Source organism: Chamaea fasciata, unplaced genomic scaffold, assembly GCF_029207755.1.
Source record: "Chamaea fasciata isolate MVZ Bird 193981 ecotype frontalis unplaced genomic scaffold, bChaFas1.0.hap1 SCAF_20, whole genome shotgun sequence".
NCBI classification, from domain to species: Eukaryota; Metazoa; Chordata; class Aves; order Passeriformes; family Sylviidae; genus Chamaea; species Chamaea fasciata.
In genome coordinates, this window is record NW_027094105.1 from 11,190,543 (window position 1) to 11,213,504 (window position 22,962).

The following is a 22,962-nucleotide window of genomic DNA, read 5'->3' on the forward strand; positions in this document are numbered from 1 at the left end:
AACAAACAAGCAAACAAATTAATAAATAAATACTTCTATAAAAATAGTCTCTTTTGTGATGTAATTTTCAGGATGCTCTCAAGATTAATTTCTTTTGTATTTGGTAATGTACAGTACTGAACATTCATAACCAACCACACAACAGTGTAAAGCAATAGAAACATATAACTTATTTAGCAATAGGAATTTTGGGAAATAGGATGATTTCAGAAACCTGTGAATCAACATGTTATGTTAAATATAACAATTATTTTCAAAAAGTGATCTTCAAATGCACATCGTGACAAGCAAAAAGATCAGATACATCAATTACTGGTTCAAAACCATTAACATTTACAGACATCAACAAGGATGTACCCAAGGATTACTGAACAGTGTGAATTTACAAATTGAGAAGCAATTCTGGTTAAACCACAGTATTTTTTACATAGATTAGGCTACATAAATTCTCTTAATTCAACTTTGGTTTTGTCATTTACATTTAGATTAAAAACAAACCAAAACAGCCACAAAAAGTAGGATATCTGTTCAGGAAATGAGACCTTATTAGTGAAATGCTTAAGGTTTCACTAGGGAAATACTTCCCAAACCATATATACTACTTGAGCAGAGAGAGGGCTGAGAGACTGATTCCATGAACAGCAGTTCTTTGACTTTCCTTGATTTAAGATTACTGTGCAGGTAAAGAACTGTTAGGCAAACTGGAAAGTTTACACATCCATACCAAATGCATTTTGACCTATCTTTCATAGTGACTGAAACCCACTGCTGCTCTGTTGTCCAGAGAAATAACCAGGCAATCCATTTCAACATCTTAAAGATCACTAGCTCAGCTCGTATTAATTATCTGCTTCATTTTTGCATTCCTAAAGGAAATAAGGATTCTGGAGTGCAAAAGAAATGGGAGTGGTGGATGGCGATGGTGATGTACTTCTCCATCCCCATTCTTTATTTCAAGTTCCTCCTCATCCAGATTAAGATTGATTCCCAGTGCTCAACTTGATTAACCATGCCAGGAGCACCTCTTTATCACCAGACCCAAATACAGATGATTTAAAAAGAAAATAACCTATCAAGAGCTATCAAATGAAAAAAGTAATCCCTTATCTCATAAACAACAACAACAACAAATTAACTGTGCAAAGTCTTCCTTTTTTTTTTTTTTTTTTTTTTGTCTAAAGCTACATGCCCACATCCCTATTTACAAACTATCTTTTCTGGAACAGGAAATACTGCAACTTTTTCTGAAAACCAAAATCCCAACTCTATGTCCTAGACAGACAGATTCAGTTATTAGTTGACTGGACAGCAGTTTCTTAAATAGAAGGATAAGCTATATGTAAATATTTTAGCTACAAACAGGCAAATCTGAATAAGACATTAGTGATCAACCACTGAACTTATTCTGATGCAATTTTTTAAACATTAAAACACTGACCCCACAAAAATAAAGCAAAAAGCAAACTACTGGCTAAGAAAGAAGAAAAATGAATTTTTGACAACAACAACATTCCAGGGCCTGAAACATGGACTTTTTCCCAACATCATACCTTATGACTACCTCTCTTGGGAGTTATCATCATATCCAAAAAGGAATATCCCAAAAGGATATCAAAAAAGGAATATCCCAAAAAGTATCCCAAAAGGAATAAATGTCTCAGAGTGCCCTAAAGCAGTAGTTATATAAGTGAAAAGTAACACACGAGGATCTCCATAAATTACACTCCTAGGAGGTCAGCACAGCATGCACCGAGTCTGCAATGAATTATGTTCAGTGAGGGTCTGCAAAAGAAGTTTCAATGATGAAAACTTACCCTGTTTGTTTCAACGTGATGCAATCTATAGGACTCCCCTGTACTCTCATTGACTAAATCAAACTGATGCCGATATGCCACACAGATCATATTGTCACTGTCTCCAGTAGGTCCATCCACCAGTGTCATAACCACTGGAGGGTCAGAAAGGCATATTTCCTGTAACATAAATAAAAGAATTACTCTCTTTTTCAAGTTCCTACTATGGGCGCTGCAGGTACTCCATGATTTTAAAGGGATGTTTTCTAAGCACAGAAGCATAACAAAGAACAAGCAGAAACAATTCTTAAAAAATCTGAAAGTTTTATTTAGCATATATATGATTGAACTCCACCATATGGCTTCTCACTTTTATTTGTCTGTAGGTTCAGAAAGATGGTAATGCATACTCTGCCTTCCCTGCCCCCCCCTCATACTAGCTGAGTGCTGCTCAGTGTGTTAAGATAATTAGTAACTAGATTACACATACCCGGATGTACTGGAACTCCTCTACTGGAGATTCAGAAGATGATAGCAGAGAGGTGCTGGTTAAAGTGTTGTGTGAATTATATTTCTTTGTGACGAGAAGTAGTTTGTTCCGAATAGCCACAACAATCCTCAGTTCGCTTCCATGGTGAGTATTAATGGCATACAAATGGCAGCCTGAGGAAATAATGTTCTAGACTCTAAGTGGTTGGGTAGGGTCTGATTTTTTGGTTCTGTATTTGTATTAGTACAACAGGGCTCTGATGGATGACTTGACAACACAGAATTAAAAACTCCTCAATAGGATTACATCGACTTCTAGGAAAAGACAAAAGCCTATGTCTCTTTTGAAATCTGCTTTTACCCTTAATCCTTAGTACACGGATTATCACTATTCTGCAAGTTCCAGCTTTCCAAAACAGCTTGCTTCTGAAGACCAGGAAACATTTATTTCTACAAAAATAACAGGCAACACCCAGACTAATCTAAGCACTACTATTTAATGGGGGACTTGCCAGCGTTCCTCCAACTTAAAGTGCGCTTTCAGTCTGACATCCCCACAAAATTCTTCTCATACCTTCCAACCCCGAAATCCTATTTTTCTCTAAAGCTTTTCATCAGCAGCAATTGCCAAGTAACACAGTTTATTTTACAACATTCAAAATGTCATGCTGGACAGTACTAGAATAGTTTTCAAATATAAGCTTAACAAAGTTTGAATTGACTGTCCAGAGGAAAAACTAAAGGTGAACACCAACACCTGCCAAAAGAGAGCTAATAAGCTCCTGGCAACTACCAGCATCAAAGCATAGTGGATGTTTTTAACACAAGATAACAATATCACCTTTTGTCCTCTCCAGTTTATTTTCTCTGCAGTCATATTTGCTTCTTATAATTTTTTTAGTCTCTATATCTGTTTGGACAGCACTGAGTCTGAAGACAAGGATACGAGAGTCTTTCCCTGATGTATGGAGAGAACCAGGAAAAAAGAAGTTAAAAAAAGAACGTGATAGTTTGAAATTAATACTTCCAACAAGAAGCAGCACCTAACAAACAGAGCAAAAGTAAACAAAGAATAAGACCTCTCTGGGGACAGCGGACTGATGTACTCTCTAGGATTTACAATTCTAGTAACCAACCCCTTCAGAACAGTAGCCGAGTTTCCCATTAGGTGGTGCTGCACCAAGGAATGATTTGAGAGCTTCCAAACAGTGAAACCACAATATTTTGCAAATATATATAATCTTGAAAAATAAGAAAAATATAATAGATATATACTACAGGGCAAGAGTAAAAGGGATAACTTTATGAGCTGGAACCATCCAGGTGAGCAAATGATAACTGGATCATTAACAGAGTTTGAGCCCTTCAGGATACAGAAGGGTTTTCTCTAGAAATTTCACAAACTTCCCAGATCTTCAGAAATGTCACCCATTCTCCAGGTGTCTTGAGAGAACTGCAAATGGCTCTTACATAGTCTAAGCTAGTTCTGTAAGATCTCAGGGTGAATTTCATCAGATGCAATCAAATTGGGCAACTCCCAGTGACACAGAAGGAACCACGTTTTATCCAAAGCTTGGATAAAGAGAACTTCAGCAAATACTGAGGAAACAGACATAACAGGGTAAAAAATAATAAACGAACCATATCTGCAATTCTTTCCTGAGTTATACATGAAGATCTTCATCTTGCTTTGTGTATGTTCCCTTTATGAAACTCAATCACAGACTACTGGGTAAAAACTATCTCACTAAAAAAGGGCACATTTTATGCACATTCAATCCTTCTAAACAAGACACAACTGTCATACATACATACCCAGCAATGCCCGGGATTATGCAAGAATCCAAGAACAGGGACCTCTCCTACCTTTGTCTGTTCGGGCAATCAAAAGATCCAGAACTTCCAACACATTCATCTGCTTTATTTGTAGAGTTTTATCAAATACTTGCACTGATGGCTGGCCATCTAAAAAAGGAACACATATATATTCAAAATCCTCCTAAACCTTGCTAGATGCTGGTTTTGAACCATTTCTTTCTTCTAATTAAAGTCTTGGGTTTTTTCTTACAAAAATGAAGAGAAAAAAAAAACCAAAAAGAACCGCACAAGGCTCATACATGTGCCACAGCATCACAGTCAATACTTTCTCACAGGGGAGTTTTATTATTGTCATGAATCAGATTGACTGAAATCTGAAAGTGACATTCCTTTGGCAAGTTTGAGAATTACGACCAAGAACTAACTTCATTCCCTCAGTCCCGCTGGCTTTAAGTAGCACACAGAGGATAATAAGGGATCAGAATAGCAATATCATTGCTAAGGGAAGAAGTAGGATTTCACTGTCACATAAGCCCTAGGCTGCATGCTCACTATTATCAAGGGCTAAGAAAACCAGACAAGCCATTTAGACACTTCTTGAACCTGGATGCGACCTCCTATGGCTTTTGAGATGGTCAAGAAAACAACATCTGAAATAAGAAAACATTCAGAAATCTGCATTAACACTAGCTCCCCAATATGGCTTGATTCTACTGCAGAATGAATTTTTGCAACTAGGTTACATAAATGTAATATATTTACTTGGATTAGTAACTATCCCCCTACATAAAGACCTACTAACACCTGAACAGAGTTTATGAACGTACATTTTCAAGAAAATGGTCAGATACATAAAAATTGACACAAAAACACTAGATCATTTACTAACCATCTATTAACAAGATGCCAGCATCTGTAGAAACCAGCAAGGACTGGCCCCAAGAATCTGCACAGACAACCTCATGAGGAAAATTACTGCAGAAAGACTGAGATTCCCAAGGCTATGAAGTAACATAAGGGATACATATTAAGTACACTAAAAGATACAGATCATACAGACACAGAATGTGATGGACAATGGCAATAACATGTAAATGTTGGCAGGATACATTTCCAAACAGTATATTGTTGGAATTTGAAATATCAAAATTGAACTAATTGTCTTGCAGAGGACTTTCTACATCAGTTCTGGTTTGGGGACTAGTAAGTGTAAGACACATACCTGGAATGTTAGAACTAAAACACATGCAGCTGAAACTCAGTGCAACCCTCACACAATATTTTTTTAAATGAAAAACCCAAACCTGTACACTTAAAACATACGTACCACTATGCATACACAGTTTGCTTACATTTTATGGTTCAGTTTGTGATGTTTAGTTCTAGCACGTGGTACAGTTAAAACCGTCTTTCTGCCAAATTGTTCTTCCATCCTGTGTGTTCTGTACTTACCTCCCAGAGCCTGCCCCTCCTCTCCCAATTTATATATTAGTTGGAATCTCTGAAATTCTAGAAGCAATGCTGAAGCTTCTGTATATAAAACACATGCAGAAGAGTGCAGCTGGCATATTTCACTCCCTAATGACTTCAAACAAAATCCAGTATTACAGGAAATGAAAATACAACTGAATCTTGGTTCAAACGTGCTGAAATTAAAAGAAAAGATGATTGCATATGGAAGATGTCACTTTCATTCAATTTTCTCAGGTCTAAAAATGTCTACACTCACTTTAACTTGAGAAGTGCTTCTACCTTTATTAATCTAATAGTGACTGCAGAATCTCACTTTGACACTGTATCTTTCATCTCTTCTGCTGCAGCATCTAATTACAGAAGTAAATAAATAGATACCATGCTAGATAATGTTTAATGTTTCATAAATTCCCTGACAGTTTCACTCACCTCCTTTTTGCAAAAGCTTGTGGTTGCCAAGTTAGCTGTGGTATCCCCTTTCACAGTGGTTTTCAATTTCAATGCCTAATACAAACAGACGTTTTATTTAAACTGAGTTTTCGTCAGCAATACCCAAACTACTGACTATATAAAAAGGACAATTTAGGACTAGAAAGTAATTTCAGTTTGGAATTCCTACGCCATTTTAAGTAATGAAAAAAGAAGCAGAATTCTGTATCCTCAACAACATCTGCATAAAGCACTAAGTGGTTACTAGGCATCTTCTCAGCCAAAACATGTCAGCTGTTTCTTCTTTAGGTTTTTGTTTGCTTGCTTTCTAAATGGCAACTCAGAAAAGAGCCAAACACAGTACCAGAGAAAAACCTCCACCTCAAACTACAGAACCTAAGCATTTACACAGTTTACTTTATAATCTAGCCAGATAGAGGATCCTCTTGTCAGTTATTGCACAAACTGACATTTTACTTGCAAAACTTCCTAACAAACACTAAGGCAAACTATATATATGTCTGTCTATATATATTGACAGGCATCCCAAGGACAGGTGGTCACTGGACCACAAATACTTCAGTTAGAAGTAACTAGAAGCAAGGTGATTTTGAAAGGGCCAAAAACTCCAGTGAAGTATCATATACACAGAGTCTCATTGACTTGCACAGTAAGTCTGTTAGTGTAGCCTATATTCCTTCATTGCTAACTTTCACAGCAGTATTCCTAGAACACTGTGATACCTGGAATTTTCACAGCAGTCCTTAATGCAAAATTTAGAACTAACCTAAACCAATTTTACTGCCCAAGAGTCTACCTACCATCAAGCACGGCACTCTGTGAAGTGGCAGTAAACACCTGCATGCATCACTTGCACATTTGCATTAAAGCATGGCTGTCAGCTTACAAGGATGCACAAAATACTGCATTGTATGAACATTTTAATTCCATGTAACCAGTCAGAAGAGATGACCTTGACAATAAAATAATTTAAATATACTTCTGAATCAGTCATCAGCGAATTTTGTCGACTGTCTAAAAAGTGAACCAGTTATAACTAAAGGGGAAATACATTCCTAGTTTAGCAAGAACGACTGAGTAACCTGGAAGGTATCTTAACATATGGTCAAGCCTACAGTTTGTAACTTAAAGATCTTTTAGGGAAGGGAAATAGTTAAACGTTAAAAGAACCTCCAAGAAAAACACTAACAGGTATCTACGAATTTATAACCCACATAATAGGTTTCCCCGTGATGAAGACCATATTGAGGACTGAAGTCTTGTTTAATAAACGGGTCCCAACTAGGCTTGTTACATGAGCATCTTATCAGCATTTAACCTGGGGGAGGTGGAAGGGGTGTAAGCCTACAGGTTTCCACACTTTCAACAGCCATGCTTTTCTTGTCTTTCTTTACTTCTGTAAAGCAAACATAGGAATAAATCACTGGTTACTTCTGTCTGAATATTACACATTCAGCTTTCTTTTTTTTCCAATGCCTGCCTGAAGTGGCTAGTTATTTCAAGGTGACTGGGGAAAGGACAGGAAAAGCACAGAGGAGGAGATTTTGGAGCTCTGCCAGTGCAAGCTTCAACAGCCCAGAGTTCTTTTCGAACCAGCTCTCAACTGCCTAGCTCCATTCTATACCTTTAACCGCGTCTAGAATTTCTCAGACTCCTCTAACCTTTCACTTACTAAGATTTTTAAAAAAAAAAAAGCGGAGAAAAGAGAAATGGGTTTTTTTGGTAGTGTGGGTTTTTGGTGGTTTTTTTTGTTGGTTGATTGGGTTTGGTTGGTTGGGAGGATTTTTTTGGTTGGTAGAGTTTTGGCTTGTTTTTTTTTTGTTGTGGTGGTTTTTTTTTTTTTTTTTGGTTTTTTCCTTTGGCTTTGTTTTTGCTCTGTTAACTCCTGCTGAATTAACAGAAGAATACAGCTCAGAAAAGAAGTATTCTTAAGATAAGCTGCAGATCCATGAGACCAGTCTGGATTAAGAAGAAACAAGTAAGAAAGGACAGGAGAACTGAGGAGCATAGGCACACTGTTGACTTTTTTTTGCTGCCATGAACTGTCAGATCAAAGCAGACTAATCTAAATCACCGGGAGGTTGCACTTCCCATGAAATCCAAAAGTTAGTAAGTCCATAGAAGACTGCAGTCAGTATTCAGTATCTTCAAAGATGTGTGGCAAACTGTGATTTTACAGAAAGACTGTCAAAATTTCTTCCTGACTAAAGAAGTCTAACTATTTTCTAAGAAATTCAATCTTAAAAAAACATATGGAGGAAATCCATGAAAGATTATGCTTTTCCAAAGCACAGAAAAAGACACAGGACTCTTCTGCTTGGAGAAAGCATCTGCTGCACGAAGCAGGGAAAGACCATTCAGGTTTGATCCTAAGGTATGATTTTTACGACCTTCATTTAACTCATGTACAATATAAATATTTGTACACCTATACCTCAGGCATTACAGATAAATATTTCTATTCATATTTTAAAGTAACATAAAATAATGCAATACTACAAAACTATTTATGATCACAGAAAACTTCATAAAATCCTGACATAACTGCAAGCTAATCAAAGTCTAACAAAAGTAGTGACAAAGTCTTTGTAAATACAGCGGCATACCTTCTAAACTGATCCTACCTGACCAAGCCGAACAAACTCTGCTTGTCGAGCTTCCTCTTTTTTCCGTGTTGATTTTGGGGACTCTGGTAACACATCACTGAAGGATCTTCTATTAAGCATGTTCTAAAACAGAAAATGTTTCTTTCTAATTGCATAGCTTCTCGGAGAAGAGAAACTGCAACTCTTTCAATCCTTGAGTGCTTTACCTCACAGCTTGCCATAGTTTACCACTGTCATGTTCTGTACAATCACACCACATGAATATGTGACATGAATATATGAAAAAGAAAAGTTTAAGGATCTCTATATAGATAAAAGAAATAAACATTGGTGGAAATACAGCACCTTGTTAGTTTCAGAAGTAGTGAACTTGTTTTCAGTTAGTTAAGAGTCTTCATCGCCTAAAATAAGGTTACCTCATAGCTACCCAGGGATAAGAATCATCCAAATTGACACATAACGGAACAAATGCAGATTTTATGGTGATGAGACTAATGCCTGTATTTGCAGTATCTAAATTCCCTATTCATTTGCCACAGGTAAGCTTACACAAAGTATCACATTGTTACCCTTCCCCTCACACCTGGTGAAGAGTCCTGTCCAGAATGAACTGTCAGCTCTCATATAACTGTAAAGTAAGTCATGCGATCATTGGTATTTAGCTTAATCATATCCAATTTAGTGCTCATTAGAATTACAGTCCGTTAAAGTAACAGAACATTCAAGCTACTAGTTATAACAGGACAGCATATGTGAGGGATGCAGAAACTTCTGACTTACATTTCCCTTGTGTAGGTCAGGCATCGTGTCTTGGTATAAAGAGCGGATCAGCATGTCTAGAGTGCGCTGACGTTTCTGAGAAAATGTTGGTGTTTCCAAGGTGGCCTTTTCACCATTTATTACTAAAAGATTATGGAAAAAAGACATATTACATAAATGGACTTCAACAATCTCCACTGACTCTAGTTTGTCTCTGTACCAAAATACCTGCTCTGCCCTTAATGATTTAGAATTGCCTCCTTTTTGTCTTTTTTTAAGTGAATAACTCTCCCTTAAGTTGAAGGAGAAAAGTTAATAATAGAAGAATTCAACAAGGCATCAGAATAAATACCTAACCAGTAAAAAACCAAAGACAAACTGCAGGTGAATTTAAGCACTAAACAACTTAAATAGGCAAAATGACCTACCAAGCTCCTGTCAGGTCTAATTGTAATCAACATGATCAATTCTCAAAGATTTCTTTCTTGCTGATTTAGAAGGGCAAATAGGGGTCAATGAAAGCTGGAACTGAATGATTACAGAATTAAAAAGTGCTACATAGATGTCCTTTAGCACCTTTAAGAATACATTCAGAAAAGCTGCTGTTTTCAGAGCTACTAAATTAACACCTTCCACTACTAAATAATGAACAGCACTGTAAGTTCTTTCAGATCTCCCAAGCCCTTTACAAAAATGCAAGCCTAAATAAACTAAATATGGCTGCACATTCTGCAAATGCAAATGTCAACCTCCGTCTAGTAGTCTGAGTAGAAATTTTTTTTGTTAATCTGACTGTAACAGTTTGATGGAACTGACAATCCACCTATGCTACAGATTTGAAAAAAATAATTGTATACAGATCAGCAGAATACACAAGAAAACCTGTACACATTTTAAGCACCATAAATTTCAATTCGTTAGCACAATCACTATGAGTGTTTCTAGCAAAAGAAAAACTGACTTACATTTCACCAACACAAAATCCCTGAATTCCTGGTGATTTGTAAACACAGGTGGGGATGGAAGGGGAGGCCCAAAGAGAGGAACACTTTCTTCTGAAAATATTTTCAACCTATTGAAAGTACAAATCTTTATCTACATTGAAAGTCACATTCAAACCCTACCTTTTTTACAGACACTATTCTGAACCAAAGAAAAAAAAAGGCAACTGTTATCTGCATATGTCTTACATCAGAATTTAAAAGGGTCTAACAAAAAAAAGGATCACTTGGAATTACTCAACAGAGCAAAATTATGCTTCTTTTACACAAACTAATACTGGGACACAGAATTAGAACAGAACTTTGCAGTTCATGCAGCAACAGTTTTAGTGGCACTAGCAAGATACAGTCCTGTTCAAAAAAAAGGTTAAAAGAACAGGTCTTCACCTACAAAGTATGTTCTCATTACAGATTTCCACTTCACCTACACATTCACCACATGCATGAAATATTTGATTCTTTCAAAGTAACAATGGCTTATGACATATGAATCTGTAGCTTGGGAACAGCAAATTCATTTTCACTTAGGAAGACGGAGTCAGAATAACTTCCATGACAGCTGGACCTGCTGAGTACTTTTGACCATAAGGAAGACAGCATAGCAATAATAAATGGTAGATACAAAACCCATGCCTATTTGTTCATCAGGGCATAGCTTCTTTAAGGTAAGTAATCATTCTTGGCTATTTCCAGTGGTAGTTTGCTGACGAAAGTATTCCAAGTGGCATGCGCAGATGACACAGGTTACAGCAAGTTAGGCGATTCAAATTAGAGATTCAACCCTGCCATTTTAGAAACCAGTCAGAATTTGTTTTCTCAAAAATCCAGCAGTGACTGATATTGAGTCTAATGGATTAGAATGCTTTCATACAGTCTTTTTTCCTGAAAGCTTAGAAATTGTGAACAATATGAAATGCAGTACTACATTTGCATGAATATTGATCATCCTAATATTTGTCTCACATATTTGAGACACAGTTTCATAGATGCCCCACGTCTATTATCACATCTAGGTAAAAAAGCAATCATTTATAACTACAAAAGATGTGAAATGCTCCTTGACTAGATCAGAATGAATTACAACAGGGAAAGCCGTAACAGAACTGACTAAAAAAACCAGACTTATTGAGTGACGTAAAATATAAAGGCATTCTAAGCAGAAATTCAAGTGTCAGACCTCACAGTGGCATTGCATTTGAAACAAGGAAAATTTGCCTCAAAAGCCTAACGCATCCCCTATCTCCTGTGACTGAAATTTTGGCTCCTTGGAAGACTGTCTTCACACACTCACAACAGTAAGAGAAAGAACAAAATGTATTCAGGCCTACGATGAAAGGACAGAAGGAAACGTGGTTGGGCCAAGCTGAAATACAATGTTCTACCGTTGTCATACAGGAAAAAATACTATGTGATATGTAGTGTGGCAAGATGCGTCAAGACTGGCAGAATGAAGTAACTAAGATAAAATGGACCGATCTGTAAAAGCAGCCAGTTACCCAATGCAAGAGAGACAAATTTATCTTATTAAGAACAACTCATTTCCTTCCCTACATAAACAACAAGATAAAAAGCATCTTACCATGGTTAACCCATCTACTGACTATTCATTTACAATAAGGGCAACAACTCCTTCTTAAAGGTTAATGAGGGATGTATGCCCAGGTTTCTGTCCCAAAGCAAGAAGAAAAAGAAGTGACTGCATTTTCACTGCACATTGTAATCATGAACATGTTTTGTGCTTCTCACAAACCTGGGAACGCTGAAAAGCAGAAGCTATGATGACAATCAATTTAAACAAATTTGCAAGATGAAGCTTATGAGACCTTGAAGCCAAATAAAACTATTCCTTCGCTTAACTGGATTACAGACATTTTCCAAAAGAAACGTTAGCTATAAATAGGAGGCAGGGGACAAAAACCCACATACACAAACTGAAGTATCATTATTCTTCTCTGGAGTTAGATTTAATGGCACACAGGAGAAACGCAGTAATATGTAGAATTCCGGTAGTTTTTCAGTACATGACGTTCAACTACAGTAGTACTCTATTAAAATCCCTAAAAATGAACAAGTTTGCTCAGCTACAGCCAAACTGCGATTTGTTAGGACTTGTGGTCCGTGGCTATCACATCATCACATGCATTCATTAACTTTCATCATCCATGTAATTTACTATGTCATTGATAACACCAGGTCTGAAAGTTCCAAGCATATCTTTCACCACTTTTTATATTTCATCTAAAAACCAGTTTTGGGTTTCCCCCTTAGCTTATGCCTGCTCCAGAACTGAATTTTTCTGATGGTTAGAGACCCTAGGTGGACCAGTCTGTACGCCAGAAAGTTTTCCCATTGCCAAAATGTTTTCCCATTTTCTCTAAAACATCAGTAATTTATTGTGAAAATTATTTGTTACAATCAGCACCTACCTGTAACTATCATTCTGCTTATTATATCTCACTAAAGCAAAAATATCTGACATACAGTTAAGGAAGTTAATGCAGTTCTAATAAAGCTCACATGTATTTTAATAAACTTTTCTTTTTCCTGCAGTACATTGCAGATTTAATAAGGGTAAAATATATTATTCACGTCAATGTAAATATATAAAATTTTAGACTATACAGATTTTACTGTTTATAAAGAAGGTCCTATACAAAAATGTTATTGTTTGATCAACAGTTTTAAAAATCAAGCTACTACGACAGACACAGCAGAAGACATACTAAAGAAGTTTGTTTGTATGTGATATATTTGTGATTAAAAATTCTTTTATTTAGTTGATAAAGCAGTACTGATACTGAATTTTGTTTATACCAAAGCTTCCACTGAAGAAAAGATTCCAGCGAAATAATTTAGCTAACAGAATCATAAGAAAATTGAGAGAATGATTTAAAGTGCAAGTTATACTAAGGCTGATGCTCTATTGAAGAGTTACATTGATGTGGTAAACAACTCTTCTTAGTATTTAGGTTCTTCTGATATGTAAAGATTTTTATTATTTTTTCAATCTTTATTCATGTTTCATTCACCCCTAGCAAATGGATTCTAAGAACATTTAGTCTGCCTGAGAACTAGGTGTAGAATTTTTAAGCTTTGTGATAAATTATAAAAACTCAGCAACGGAGTATAGATAGAAATTAGAGTTTTCTTCTTTTCATCCATTTTTCCTCATTCCATTCCACCTAGTCTAAGAGAGGCCAGGTTGAGGTCTACAGATGACTACTATTGTGACCCCATGATAATTCCAAGGGATTGGCCGCTGGTTTTTAGACTCATAGAGTCTTCAAAATGTCTTCAACCAGAAGTCTGAAAAACACAGGTTGTTAAAAAAATGGAGAATATATGGTTAATGGTCTGAAAAATTTGACAAATACTGATCTAAAATACAGAAATACTTAAACAGCATCTAAACATTGAAAGGCAGTATTGAGTAAAATGCCAAAATTTAATGCCAAAAACAATTTATGTAACTAGGAGAAATGTTTTTGTGAATTTATATTTTTTGAAAAGATATTAAATTAAATTTGTGAAATTTAATAAAAACATCATTTAAAACTCACATACTTGCTTTTAGCTTATCTTCTAAGGGATTTAACAAACACCATTTGATGTTGCAGACTTGGAAACTCCTAGTCAGGCAGCTGAAGGTGAAGAATGCAAGAATGCAACTATCCTTGTAAAATAATTTTCACGTCCATAAACAGCATGCAGGGAGGACTTAGGGCAGAATTAAAAGTAATACTGATCTTAAAAAAAAAAAATCATTTGAAAATGTCAGGAAAAAGATACGTGTGAAATGAGAGCGAATCATGGATGGCTTGAATGCTGAAGAAGACTCTTCACCTTCCTGAAATATGATAGTGACAATGTCATTTCCAATATGTCGCTTCCTTTCTACCTGGAAAAAAAAAAAGGAAAAAAGAAAGAAAAGGCAGAAAAAAAGAAATAGACACAGTGACTTACAAGACATAAGTAATTATCTTAGCAATTCTGTGACAGAATAGGAAAACAGTATTCCTAAACTGCAAACAGAAAAATTACAGTCAGCATGACTGAGGGCAACATAAAATCATTACCTAACTATAAGCAAGTACACCTAGCAACAACATGGTGCACACAACAAGGAAGGTTCTAGAAGAACAGATATTGCATATGTTTAGAAGAGCACTCATAGTTTCCATAATTATTATTCACAAATCAGGTATGGAACCTCAAGCATTCCAAAAAACCAAATCTACCACATGAAATAAAAGGACAAAAACTCTGGTGCTGAGTAATTCTTAAAAAAAAAAATCCTGATTGGCCTCCATATTCTTCTGTGATCTTGTCATCAGTCCAAGCAAAAAGCATGAGAAAACTGATATAGAAACAGAAAAAGTACATTGTAATTACATCGTCTAACTATATCATTGTAAGAATGCATAACAAATAATAAACCAAGTAATTTGTAAGTAATTTAGGTAAATCATTATCGATGTACGATGCATAGTAAACACATACACCTATAAAGTTTTTTCTTCATCATAAATACAAAAAAAGGCTTGAGCAATGAATGACAGCACATTTGAACAAGAACCCACCTAGTTATTAATCCATGAGAGTGTGATGGCACTACTTTACAGTTACCAACATTAACATGCTCACAAGGGGAATTTCTTTCAAGCTACACTAATTGCTACTCAACCAGGAGATATGTTACACATGTGAATACTCCTACAATTCACATACAAGGCAAATTTCCAGTTTTCCTAAAATCTTTGAGGTAATAATTACAGCAGTGAAGCTCTACAAGTCATCTGAACACCACACTTTCTCAATCACTTGTCAGTGAAGCAATTTATATCTTCTTCACAAGTATCTTTTGTACCTTAATGGAGATGATAGGATGCATTATTTCTAATAAAACATCATGAAATTTTCAGCATTAGGTAGAATATTGAGGAAAAAAGCACGAAAGTCTCAAGGCTTACATTTCTAAAATATCAACAGACAAGAAATCCTTTATTTCTTATGAAGTTTTGTGATTTAACAAATAAATAAGGAAATAAAACAGAGAGAGAACCATGTACCTGCTGCTTGTTCTCTCTAGAATACGGTAGCATGGTTGAAACATGGAACATAATTTCATGCCCTTGAAAAACTGTGTAGATGGAAGAGGTTCCTGTTGTATCATCTGCAAGGGAAGACAATATTTTAAGGAGGAGTACGTCCTCTATGTTTTCTGAAGATCAAAAGATATTTCAAGTCCTTCTACCAAACTTTCTTCAGTTATCCTTTTCTGTCTGAGCCATTTTAGAAAATGTCCACACTGCACGTTTCGTGTGAGTCCAAACCCAAGTTTGCAACTAATCTGCATATTCACACTTAAAACCTACAACATCTTTCACCCATTCTCCTGAAATCACAGGTCTTCAAGCCACAACGTCCTACTATCATGAAGCAAGTAACATGTCAGGTTATTATTCACCTCATTCCAACTTAAAATGAAACTGTTCACCTTGACAATGTATGTCATAACTGCATTCCATTCCAGTGACTTAAGCTGACCTGACTCCTTCCTGGTGAAGCAGAGCATTTAGTACACGTACGAGGAAGTCCGTTTTGGGATTGTTTCTTAACTACGATATATACAATATGCGCAGTATGCAATAAGAAGAAACATTCGGAATGCAGCTCCAGACCCTCCCCACTTTATTGCTTCAGGTGAGTTCTTACTTTTAGTGTCCAGTCCTCCTCTGTAGCCTGACCAGCCCTTCAAAGTAATTGTGTCACCCAAGAGATGCAAAAATCGTTGAAAGCATTCACTTCCAGTTTCTACATTTGGGAGGGAGAAATGTTACCAAAAAAGCACACACGTGGCAATAGAACAGCCTAAAAACAACCAAAATATGGAAATGGGTCCTGCTTCCAGGACACAAGTTTCAGCTGAATTAGTTTCCTTCCATGTCTTCCAAGCCTACTGCCTTTCCGGAAACACCATCCCAACCTTGCAGAATAGGCATCATCATGTGACACTAAACAATGACCTCTTTTGCTAACACCAATGCTGTTCAAGTGCATTGGAGACTGTGACCATGCTGTAAAAGAGTGAAAGAACTACAGGCAGTGAGTTAATGACTCGCCTCCTTCAACTGCTTCTTTTTTCTAAACGTTATGTCACAAAGTCCATTTCTAGAAGAGAGATTTCACTGTCTTTCAACCTGTAACAGTACGCTTCCTACAGCAACATCTCATAGAATTAGAAGGCCCTATGCTACAATTTTTCACCCAACACATTGAAACCCAGCAAAAGGACTGCTCATATAACCACTACCTCCCACCTTGCTTTCAGGCGCAGGCGTACCTTCCCTTTTTTTGTTAATTCAGATTAGTCACAAAATTAAGGAGAAGGTGAAAAACTCACCATTACTGAACATTTCATCATCTGTAAGCTGACCATCCTTGGCATAAAGGACTCCAAATTTAAAATTCACAGATCCCTGAGAAATATAACCAAATATTATATGATAAACAGACAATCAAACAGAAGACCTAAAAATTCGTCTGCTCTTAGGACTTTTATATATGTATCTTTGTATACAACCCACACATCAGAGCATACACGTTAGACCATCTCCTATAAACCATCTCCTAATACATAATAATTTACCTTCACAGTTTTATAGTATAGCATAAAATTATCAATCTAAGTTGGTGATCTATTATTATGAGGTATTAAGTTGGTGCTTAAAGTTATTTTTATATCATGTTCTAAAAACATTAATTTTTTTACTGTAATCAACCACTGATTTCAAAGTCATCATAAGCACGTCAAAATACAAAGCCGTATTCACTGGACAGGTCTGTGAGCTAGAAGTGGTCAACTTACCTCTTGCTCCTCAAGAACCAATAAATCCTGTAAATAAAAACAGTATCTTTAGCACACTTGTATTTAATGTTCTACAAGGATGTGTTTATGAGTTTTGATTTGAAATGACTAGTTCAATGGATAAAGACAGTTTAAGTAGAATTATGTATAATCATCATTATTAGCAGCTACTGGAAGAAACAAACTAGTAATACTTATACTTAATTACTTATATTTCCAGAAAATAATAAAGAAAAAGAACCAAACAAAAAAAGTCACTTCCTACCTTTTGTATCTCAGGATGAAAAATTTCTCTTGGGCTCTTCTCAAATTTATCAAGACTCATAGCACTGAAATGCAAATGAAATAGTGCTTTATAGGGCAAGTACACATTTCAACACTGAACTGCCAACCGATTGCAGTTACAACCAGTTACAAAATAAATTGTTCGAAGAGCCTCTGTTAAATGGAATGTTTCTTTCCATGGAAAGAAATGCCATTTCTTTCCCAAAATACTAACTTCCAACGCTTCCTAAACTTCTTTTGTATTTTAAAAACAGAAATTGTAAAACCTTGTGTGGAGATCAGGTTTAAATTTATTTACTTATAAAGCACAGAGCTCTACTACATCACCCTTCACTTTGGCTTTAAACATAATCACTATAAGCATTTTAGGAGGGCTCAGTAACCAATTCTATTTTTTGAGTTCTCTCTCTTCTTAAATAATTCAAGGCAAGTCAAATGAAAAATGAGAAGTTCAGCATCAAATTCACACACCAATGATTCACAGGCAGAACAGAAAAGGTATTCACATAAAAAACAAGATCAACTGCCTCAATAAACAGAAATACCTAATTCATAGCATTTTTTTCTTAACTCATACTTCTGCATTTACTATTGTTTTTATGTCCCTTCCCCCCACCCACTCCCGAGCACGACAGAACTGTGCAGCGTGTCATGGAGTGCAAAATGGAATCCGCCTGGGGCACAGCAAACTAACGCAGAGGTAAAATCTTTCCACTGTTGGTTTTGTTAAATGCCAGCGCAGAGATGATTTTGTTTAGTTCCTTTTGAAAGGTACTAAAGCATTCCAAAGAATTTAGAAAAAGGACACTTATTAATGCAACCAAAATTCTTTGAGACAGTCTGTACCTAGATTCACACCAGGTGTAAACAGGTTGAAATGTCAAAGGACTATCAATCTGACCTGAGGGATGGCTCAAGGACCGTAAAAGCAAAAAGAAAACCAAACAGGGAAGAGTTTTCAGTCCAAGATGAAGCAGGCAAAAGGAGATGGCTTTTATGCAACTGATTGCATGCAGCACAGACCCTGGGAGAAACAAGGTCTGGAACAAGCCTACCATTTTCCTCTGTAGAATACCGGAGCATCACAGGATGGAACACGTCAGGGTGTTTTAGCCACAGAGTTACAACCCTAAGCTAACAGATGACAGGTTCTCCACCCTGGGATGCCTGACAAAATACACAGTTGTGGGTAGAGCGGAGAGAGAGGCCAAATTGGAAAGGGATATTAGGAAGAGTGACTTCAGTGGCTGGTGGGCAGACACAGAAAATTAGGTACTTAGGCAGGCCGAGAATGCAGTACAGACCATTAGGAACGCTATTCGAGCCAAAACGGTAGGAGTTCAAAGAGGGCACTTAGCTCAACTTGATGAAGAAGATGAAAGGTATCTCAAGTGTTTTCAACTCATCATCCTGACGCTCCAAAACAGAGCCCCAGCCCAGGAAATCAGATTTAAGAAGCAAGGTTCAAAGGCCTGATAGCCTCTCAGGAAAATTCAGTAGTCTGGGACCTCTCATAAATCTTGTGCAGTAGCAGGAACATCCAGATCTGTTAGTAGTGACTTCACACCAAAACACATGGTCCGCTTCCAGAATTCTCCTTTCACATAGGCACTGGCAGTATTAATCGGTGGCCCAGCTTCAATCAAGCAAGAGACATTTGTTCCTACTCTATACAGATTACACATTTTAAAAACCTGCAAATCACTCAATTACCTGGTACATATTACTTGTTTATTTAAAGACACTTTTAATGCGTTCCTAGGTACACAGGCAAACACCTAAACTGATAACTTATTTGCAAATACATACCTTAATATAGATTTCACTGATAATGCTTTTGTGGGACTGTAAGGGAGACATATTTTCTGAGTACCCTGTAAACAAGAAAAGCTAGGATATATCACAGGACATACCAACTTTTTCTGTGTATTCAAACAGGAATAATAATAAAATTTTAAAATATGAAGAAAACCAAGGTAATTTTGCTTAGCTTTATTTACTGTTGAATTAGAGGAAACAAAAAAGAAGTCATAGGTGTTGCAAAGAAAAAAAAAGCAAACCATGCATGCCTACAAGTAGAGTCTTAAATCTACTGCTTGGATAAAAGACTCTCATGGAACATTAAGTGGAAAAAAAGTGAAACCAGTATCAGACTTGCCTATTTTCTTACCATTGAACAAGAAAATCCTAAAAGCAGTATAAAGTCATTGCCTAAACTGATCATAGGACATAAACAAGAACAATTTAGGCATCATTTCTTTAAAAAAGCGGTTGTCCAAACAATTAGAAAATATCTGACAGATTTCTATCAAAAAGTTTACTATAATGTTATCTGCAAATTTATTTTAGTTTTATCTAAAATAGTTTATCTAAAACTATCTTAGTTTTATGGCAGAATTATATGTTATTATATAAAATGAAAATATGTAATAAATACTTAAATTCTGGAGAAAGAGGAAAAAGCATATGATAAACATACCCAAAATAAACAACAAATCAGAACAGCAGTTAAGTATTTGTTTCTTACTGTCTTTCTCCAAAGTATTGAATGGTATTGAGGAATGCGCTGATTATTTTGGTCAGACAGTACAACAGACAGAAAGAAAGGGTTCTTCTCTGCATCTGTACCTATATAATTCTGATGAACTGTTGGGAAAAAAACAAGCAGCTCTATCAATCATAAGGAAGACACACCCACCCACTCATGTGCAGAATCAGAGTGACACCTGTAAACATATGCATTGGTACATAAAAAGTGTATCACTGTTGGCATAAATAACTACGTCCTTATATAGAGATGTGTAAAAAAACCACCCCAAGAGGTAAGTACAGCTTTCAAAGCCAAGAATGATTTCAAAACATCTCTTTTTGGTAGCAGGCGTTTCATTTCTTACAGCCACGCATCCCGTTTTCAGGTTAAAAACACATAAAACAAGGACTTGTTTCATGTACAGGACAGAATATGTTTTAATACTAAATTAACGCCATATCTTTTTCCACGTTGAAATAATAACAATGCAAAACTACAGGACATTTTCATTAGTCGAAATTCCAATCCATCCACAAAAAAATAATTACCTTTCCCTAAAAAGTACTTGAAGTACCACCTTGTATGATACTCTGGGTTTTCCAAATGCACATCCGTTCTGTGCCATGTACCCGGAGCATAATCTGTATTCTGAAATAGAATTGGGAGACTGTTATATTAAATGCCAAGTAAAAAAAGAGGCCAAAATATAGGCAAAAGCAAATAAAGACTGGCTGATTCACCCGAATTTTCAGCTGTACGCTGCTTTTTAAAAAGCAAGGATTTTTCTGAAGTCAGTTGGTGTGTAGCTGAAAAAAAAAATTCTCCCTCTCATCTACCCTTTATTGTAATTCCTCTCTAAGAAGATAGTCTTAATGTAGTCTTGTCCTAGTGTACCACTCCTATGGGTAACGTCTTGTAGTGTCAGTGAAAAGAAGGCCTTTCGATGTGGAATTTGAAGACAAACATTTTTAAAACTTAAATAAATTAATGCCTTCAGGTTTAATTTTCTCAGTTCTTCCCAAAGTAATACTCAAAGTCTCCTTGCTTGACCAAAGCGTGCTTTGGAAGTTCTTCAGTGCTGTTTCTCATAAATTAAGGTAAATTCCCAAGTATCTCTCAAGTCCTTTCCCACTATGAATTAACATGCGAAGAAAAAGCCATTCTCCATATTCCATACTCATTCTCCATTCACCATGTGGCCATTCAACACCCACTGGACAAATCTTCCTGCGATACAAGCTAATCGGCTTTTGAACTGCATGAAACTGAGCTAAAAAGACAGAGGACCAAACATGACCCCCCAAAGAATCAACACAGAACAGTTAGATTGCTTTCAACTCTGCAGCCCATGTTGATGCAAGCAGATGATCAGTAACGGTTGGCTGATTATTCGTTCAATATGCACTTTACCAAGATATTACAAATATTTCTAGAATATGAGGTCTTCTTTTTTCCAATAGTAAGATGGTATTTACAGATGAAAAAGTTTTGCAAAGGAAGATAAAACATGAAGGTAAGTGGAAACTCAAGTGTCAATGGAGTAGTTGCGGGGGCACACTGCAAGTTTAGCTGCAAGAAAGATGAAGGGAATGAGTCTCTGAGGCTTCGCTCAACTTCCTTCTCTCTTATTTAAAGATAAGCACAGCTGCCGAGAGACAGCTAAGGGTCAAAAAAATGAAGTTAAACCTCATCACGCCAAGTAGCAAACCTTAAAGCACAGAGGTCACCTTGAACATCGTAGTAGCAATAGGACAGCATATATTTAGAGTGATGAACTAGAGACTGGGAAGTGTCATTCAGAGGTATTTTTCTCCTAACACAATCAAATGAGCAAAAATGCTGCCAAAACGAAATGCCAGAATTTTCAAAGTCCTCTTCCTTAGTAAATGACTGCAAATGCATCTTCCGTAGGTGAAAAATAACTGAAGCTGAGTAATTTTTTCAGCTTTCTATGAGTATTTTTGAGCACTTACCTCACCAGATGAGCCATTTTCCACACGGAACCGTCCAGCTCTTTGAATGGCTCCATCAGCATCACTAGATATAAGCTATAAGAGAGTTTAACACAGAGGTTCTATTTCCAAAAATAGCCACATGATCAGCAATCAAAGCTTACTACCATTTCTTTTTGTTCCAGGCATCGTGACTTCCCACAGAGAAGGGGTCAGTCTAGCTATTACCAATATGACTAAAGATTTAGAATGACCCAGTAAAGAACTCTCACGAGGCATGAATGAGATGCTACAGTGGAAAACATGAAGCAAGAACAGTTAAGTATTAAACATTTAGAAATTTGAAAGGGCAACAAGAACCTTTAAACATCTGTACTCCAAAAACAACACACTTTCATAAAATGCTAGCAGAATTTTTAAGAAAAACAACCAAGAAACAAGATCATTCATGTGAATTTAACGTGAATTTGTAATTATAAATAACTTTTTATTTTCCAGCAAAAGACTCTAAGTACTAGGAACAAAAGAGCCTCTTACCAGAAAACAGTTTACTTGCAATTTTGGATTAAAACATCACATCTTTTATGCGGAATGTATGGAAAGGAAACAAAGACACCTGGTGTTCCCGCAATGCAACTTCCAGAAACTAGGCCACCAACTTGTACCCAATTTACATACACATTCGTAAATATACTACCCAAGAACTTTAAAATTACAGCTATAGCTAGTAGAAAACTTGTGATTTCTTCGCATAGTAACACAGCTGGAGCTCATTTTCTTAACTCGTCCCCACTTCAGCTATCCTACAGTAAGTTTATGTAATTTCATTATGTCCTGGTAATCATAACGACACTGTTTTAACTGCTGACATATTTTTACAGTGGAGAACAAATTTATATATGAGAAAATTGAAGTGCCAACTTAACCTTTGAATTTCA

At 36.3% G+C, this 22,962-nt stretch overlaps 1 protein-coding gene across 3 annotated transcripts in view; it reads right to left on the reverse strand.

The window, feature by feature from the left end:
* The window catches only part of GARNL3 (GTPase activating Rap/RanGAP domain like 3), a 34,888-nt gene that overhangs the window by 8,961 nt on the left and 2,965 nt on the right, over positions 1 to 22,962 (reverse strand). The window contains exons 3-22 of one of the 3 annotated variants that reach the window (XM_066201488.1): positions 22,046 to 22,120; positions 20,621 to 20,720; positions 20,070 to 20,188; positions 19,352 to 19,416; positions 17,523 to 17,586; positions 17,258 to 17,284; positions 16,793 to 16,868; positions 16,105 to 16,203; positions 15,459 to 15,562; positions 14,179 to 14,287; positions 12,816 to 12,861; positions 10,354 to 10,460; positions 9,410 to 9,531; positions 8,648 to 8,752; positions 6,003 to 6,077; positions 4,990 to 5,101; positions 4,149 to 4,247; positions 3,124 to 3,240; positions 2,284 to 2,456; positions 1,815 to 1,973 (exon numbers count right to left, since the gene is read on the reverse strand). In XM_066201488.1, the coding sequence (XP_066057585.1) occupies positions 1,815 to 1,973; positions 2,284 to 2,456; positions 3,124 to 3,240; positions 4,149 to 4,247; positions 4,990 to 5,101; positions 6,003 to 6,077; positions 8,648 to 8,752; positions 9,410 to 9,531; positions 10,354 to 10,460; positions 12,816 to 12,861; positions 14,179 to 14,287; positions 15,459 to 15,562; positions 16,105 to 16,203; positions 16,793 to 16,868; positions 17,258 to 17,284; positions 17,523 to 17,586; positions 19,352 to 19,416; positions 20,070 to 20,188; positions 20,621 to 20,720; positions 22,046 to 22,120 (1,953 nt within the window). Of the gene's footprint in view, positions 1 to 1,814; positions 1,974 to 2,283; positions 2,457 to 3,123; positions 3,241 to 4,148; positions 4,248 to 4,989; positions 5,102 to 5,552; positions 5,686 to 6,002; positions 6,078 to 8,647; positions 8,753 to 9,409; positions 9,532 to 10,353; positions 10,461 to 12,815; positions 12,862 to 14,178; positions 14,288 to 15,458; positions 15,563 to 16,104; positions 16,204 to 16,792; positions 16,869 to 17,257; positions 17,285 to 17,522; positions 17,587 to 19,351; positions 19,417 to 20,021; positions 20,189 to 20,620; positions 20,721 to 22,045; positions 22,121 to 22,962 lie in introns of all 3 variants that reach the window. The other 2 variants (XM_066201487.1, XM_066201486.1) reach the window with 2 other exon arrangements.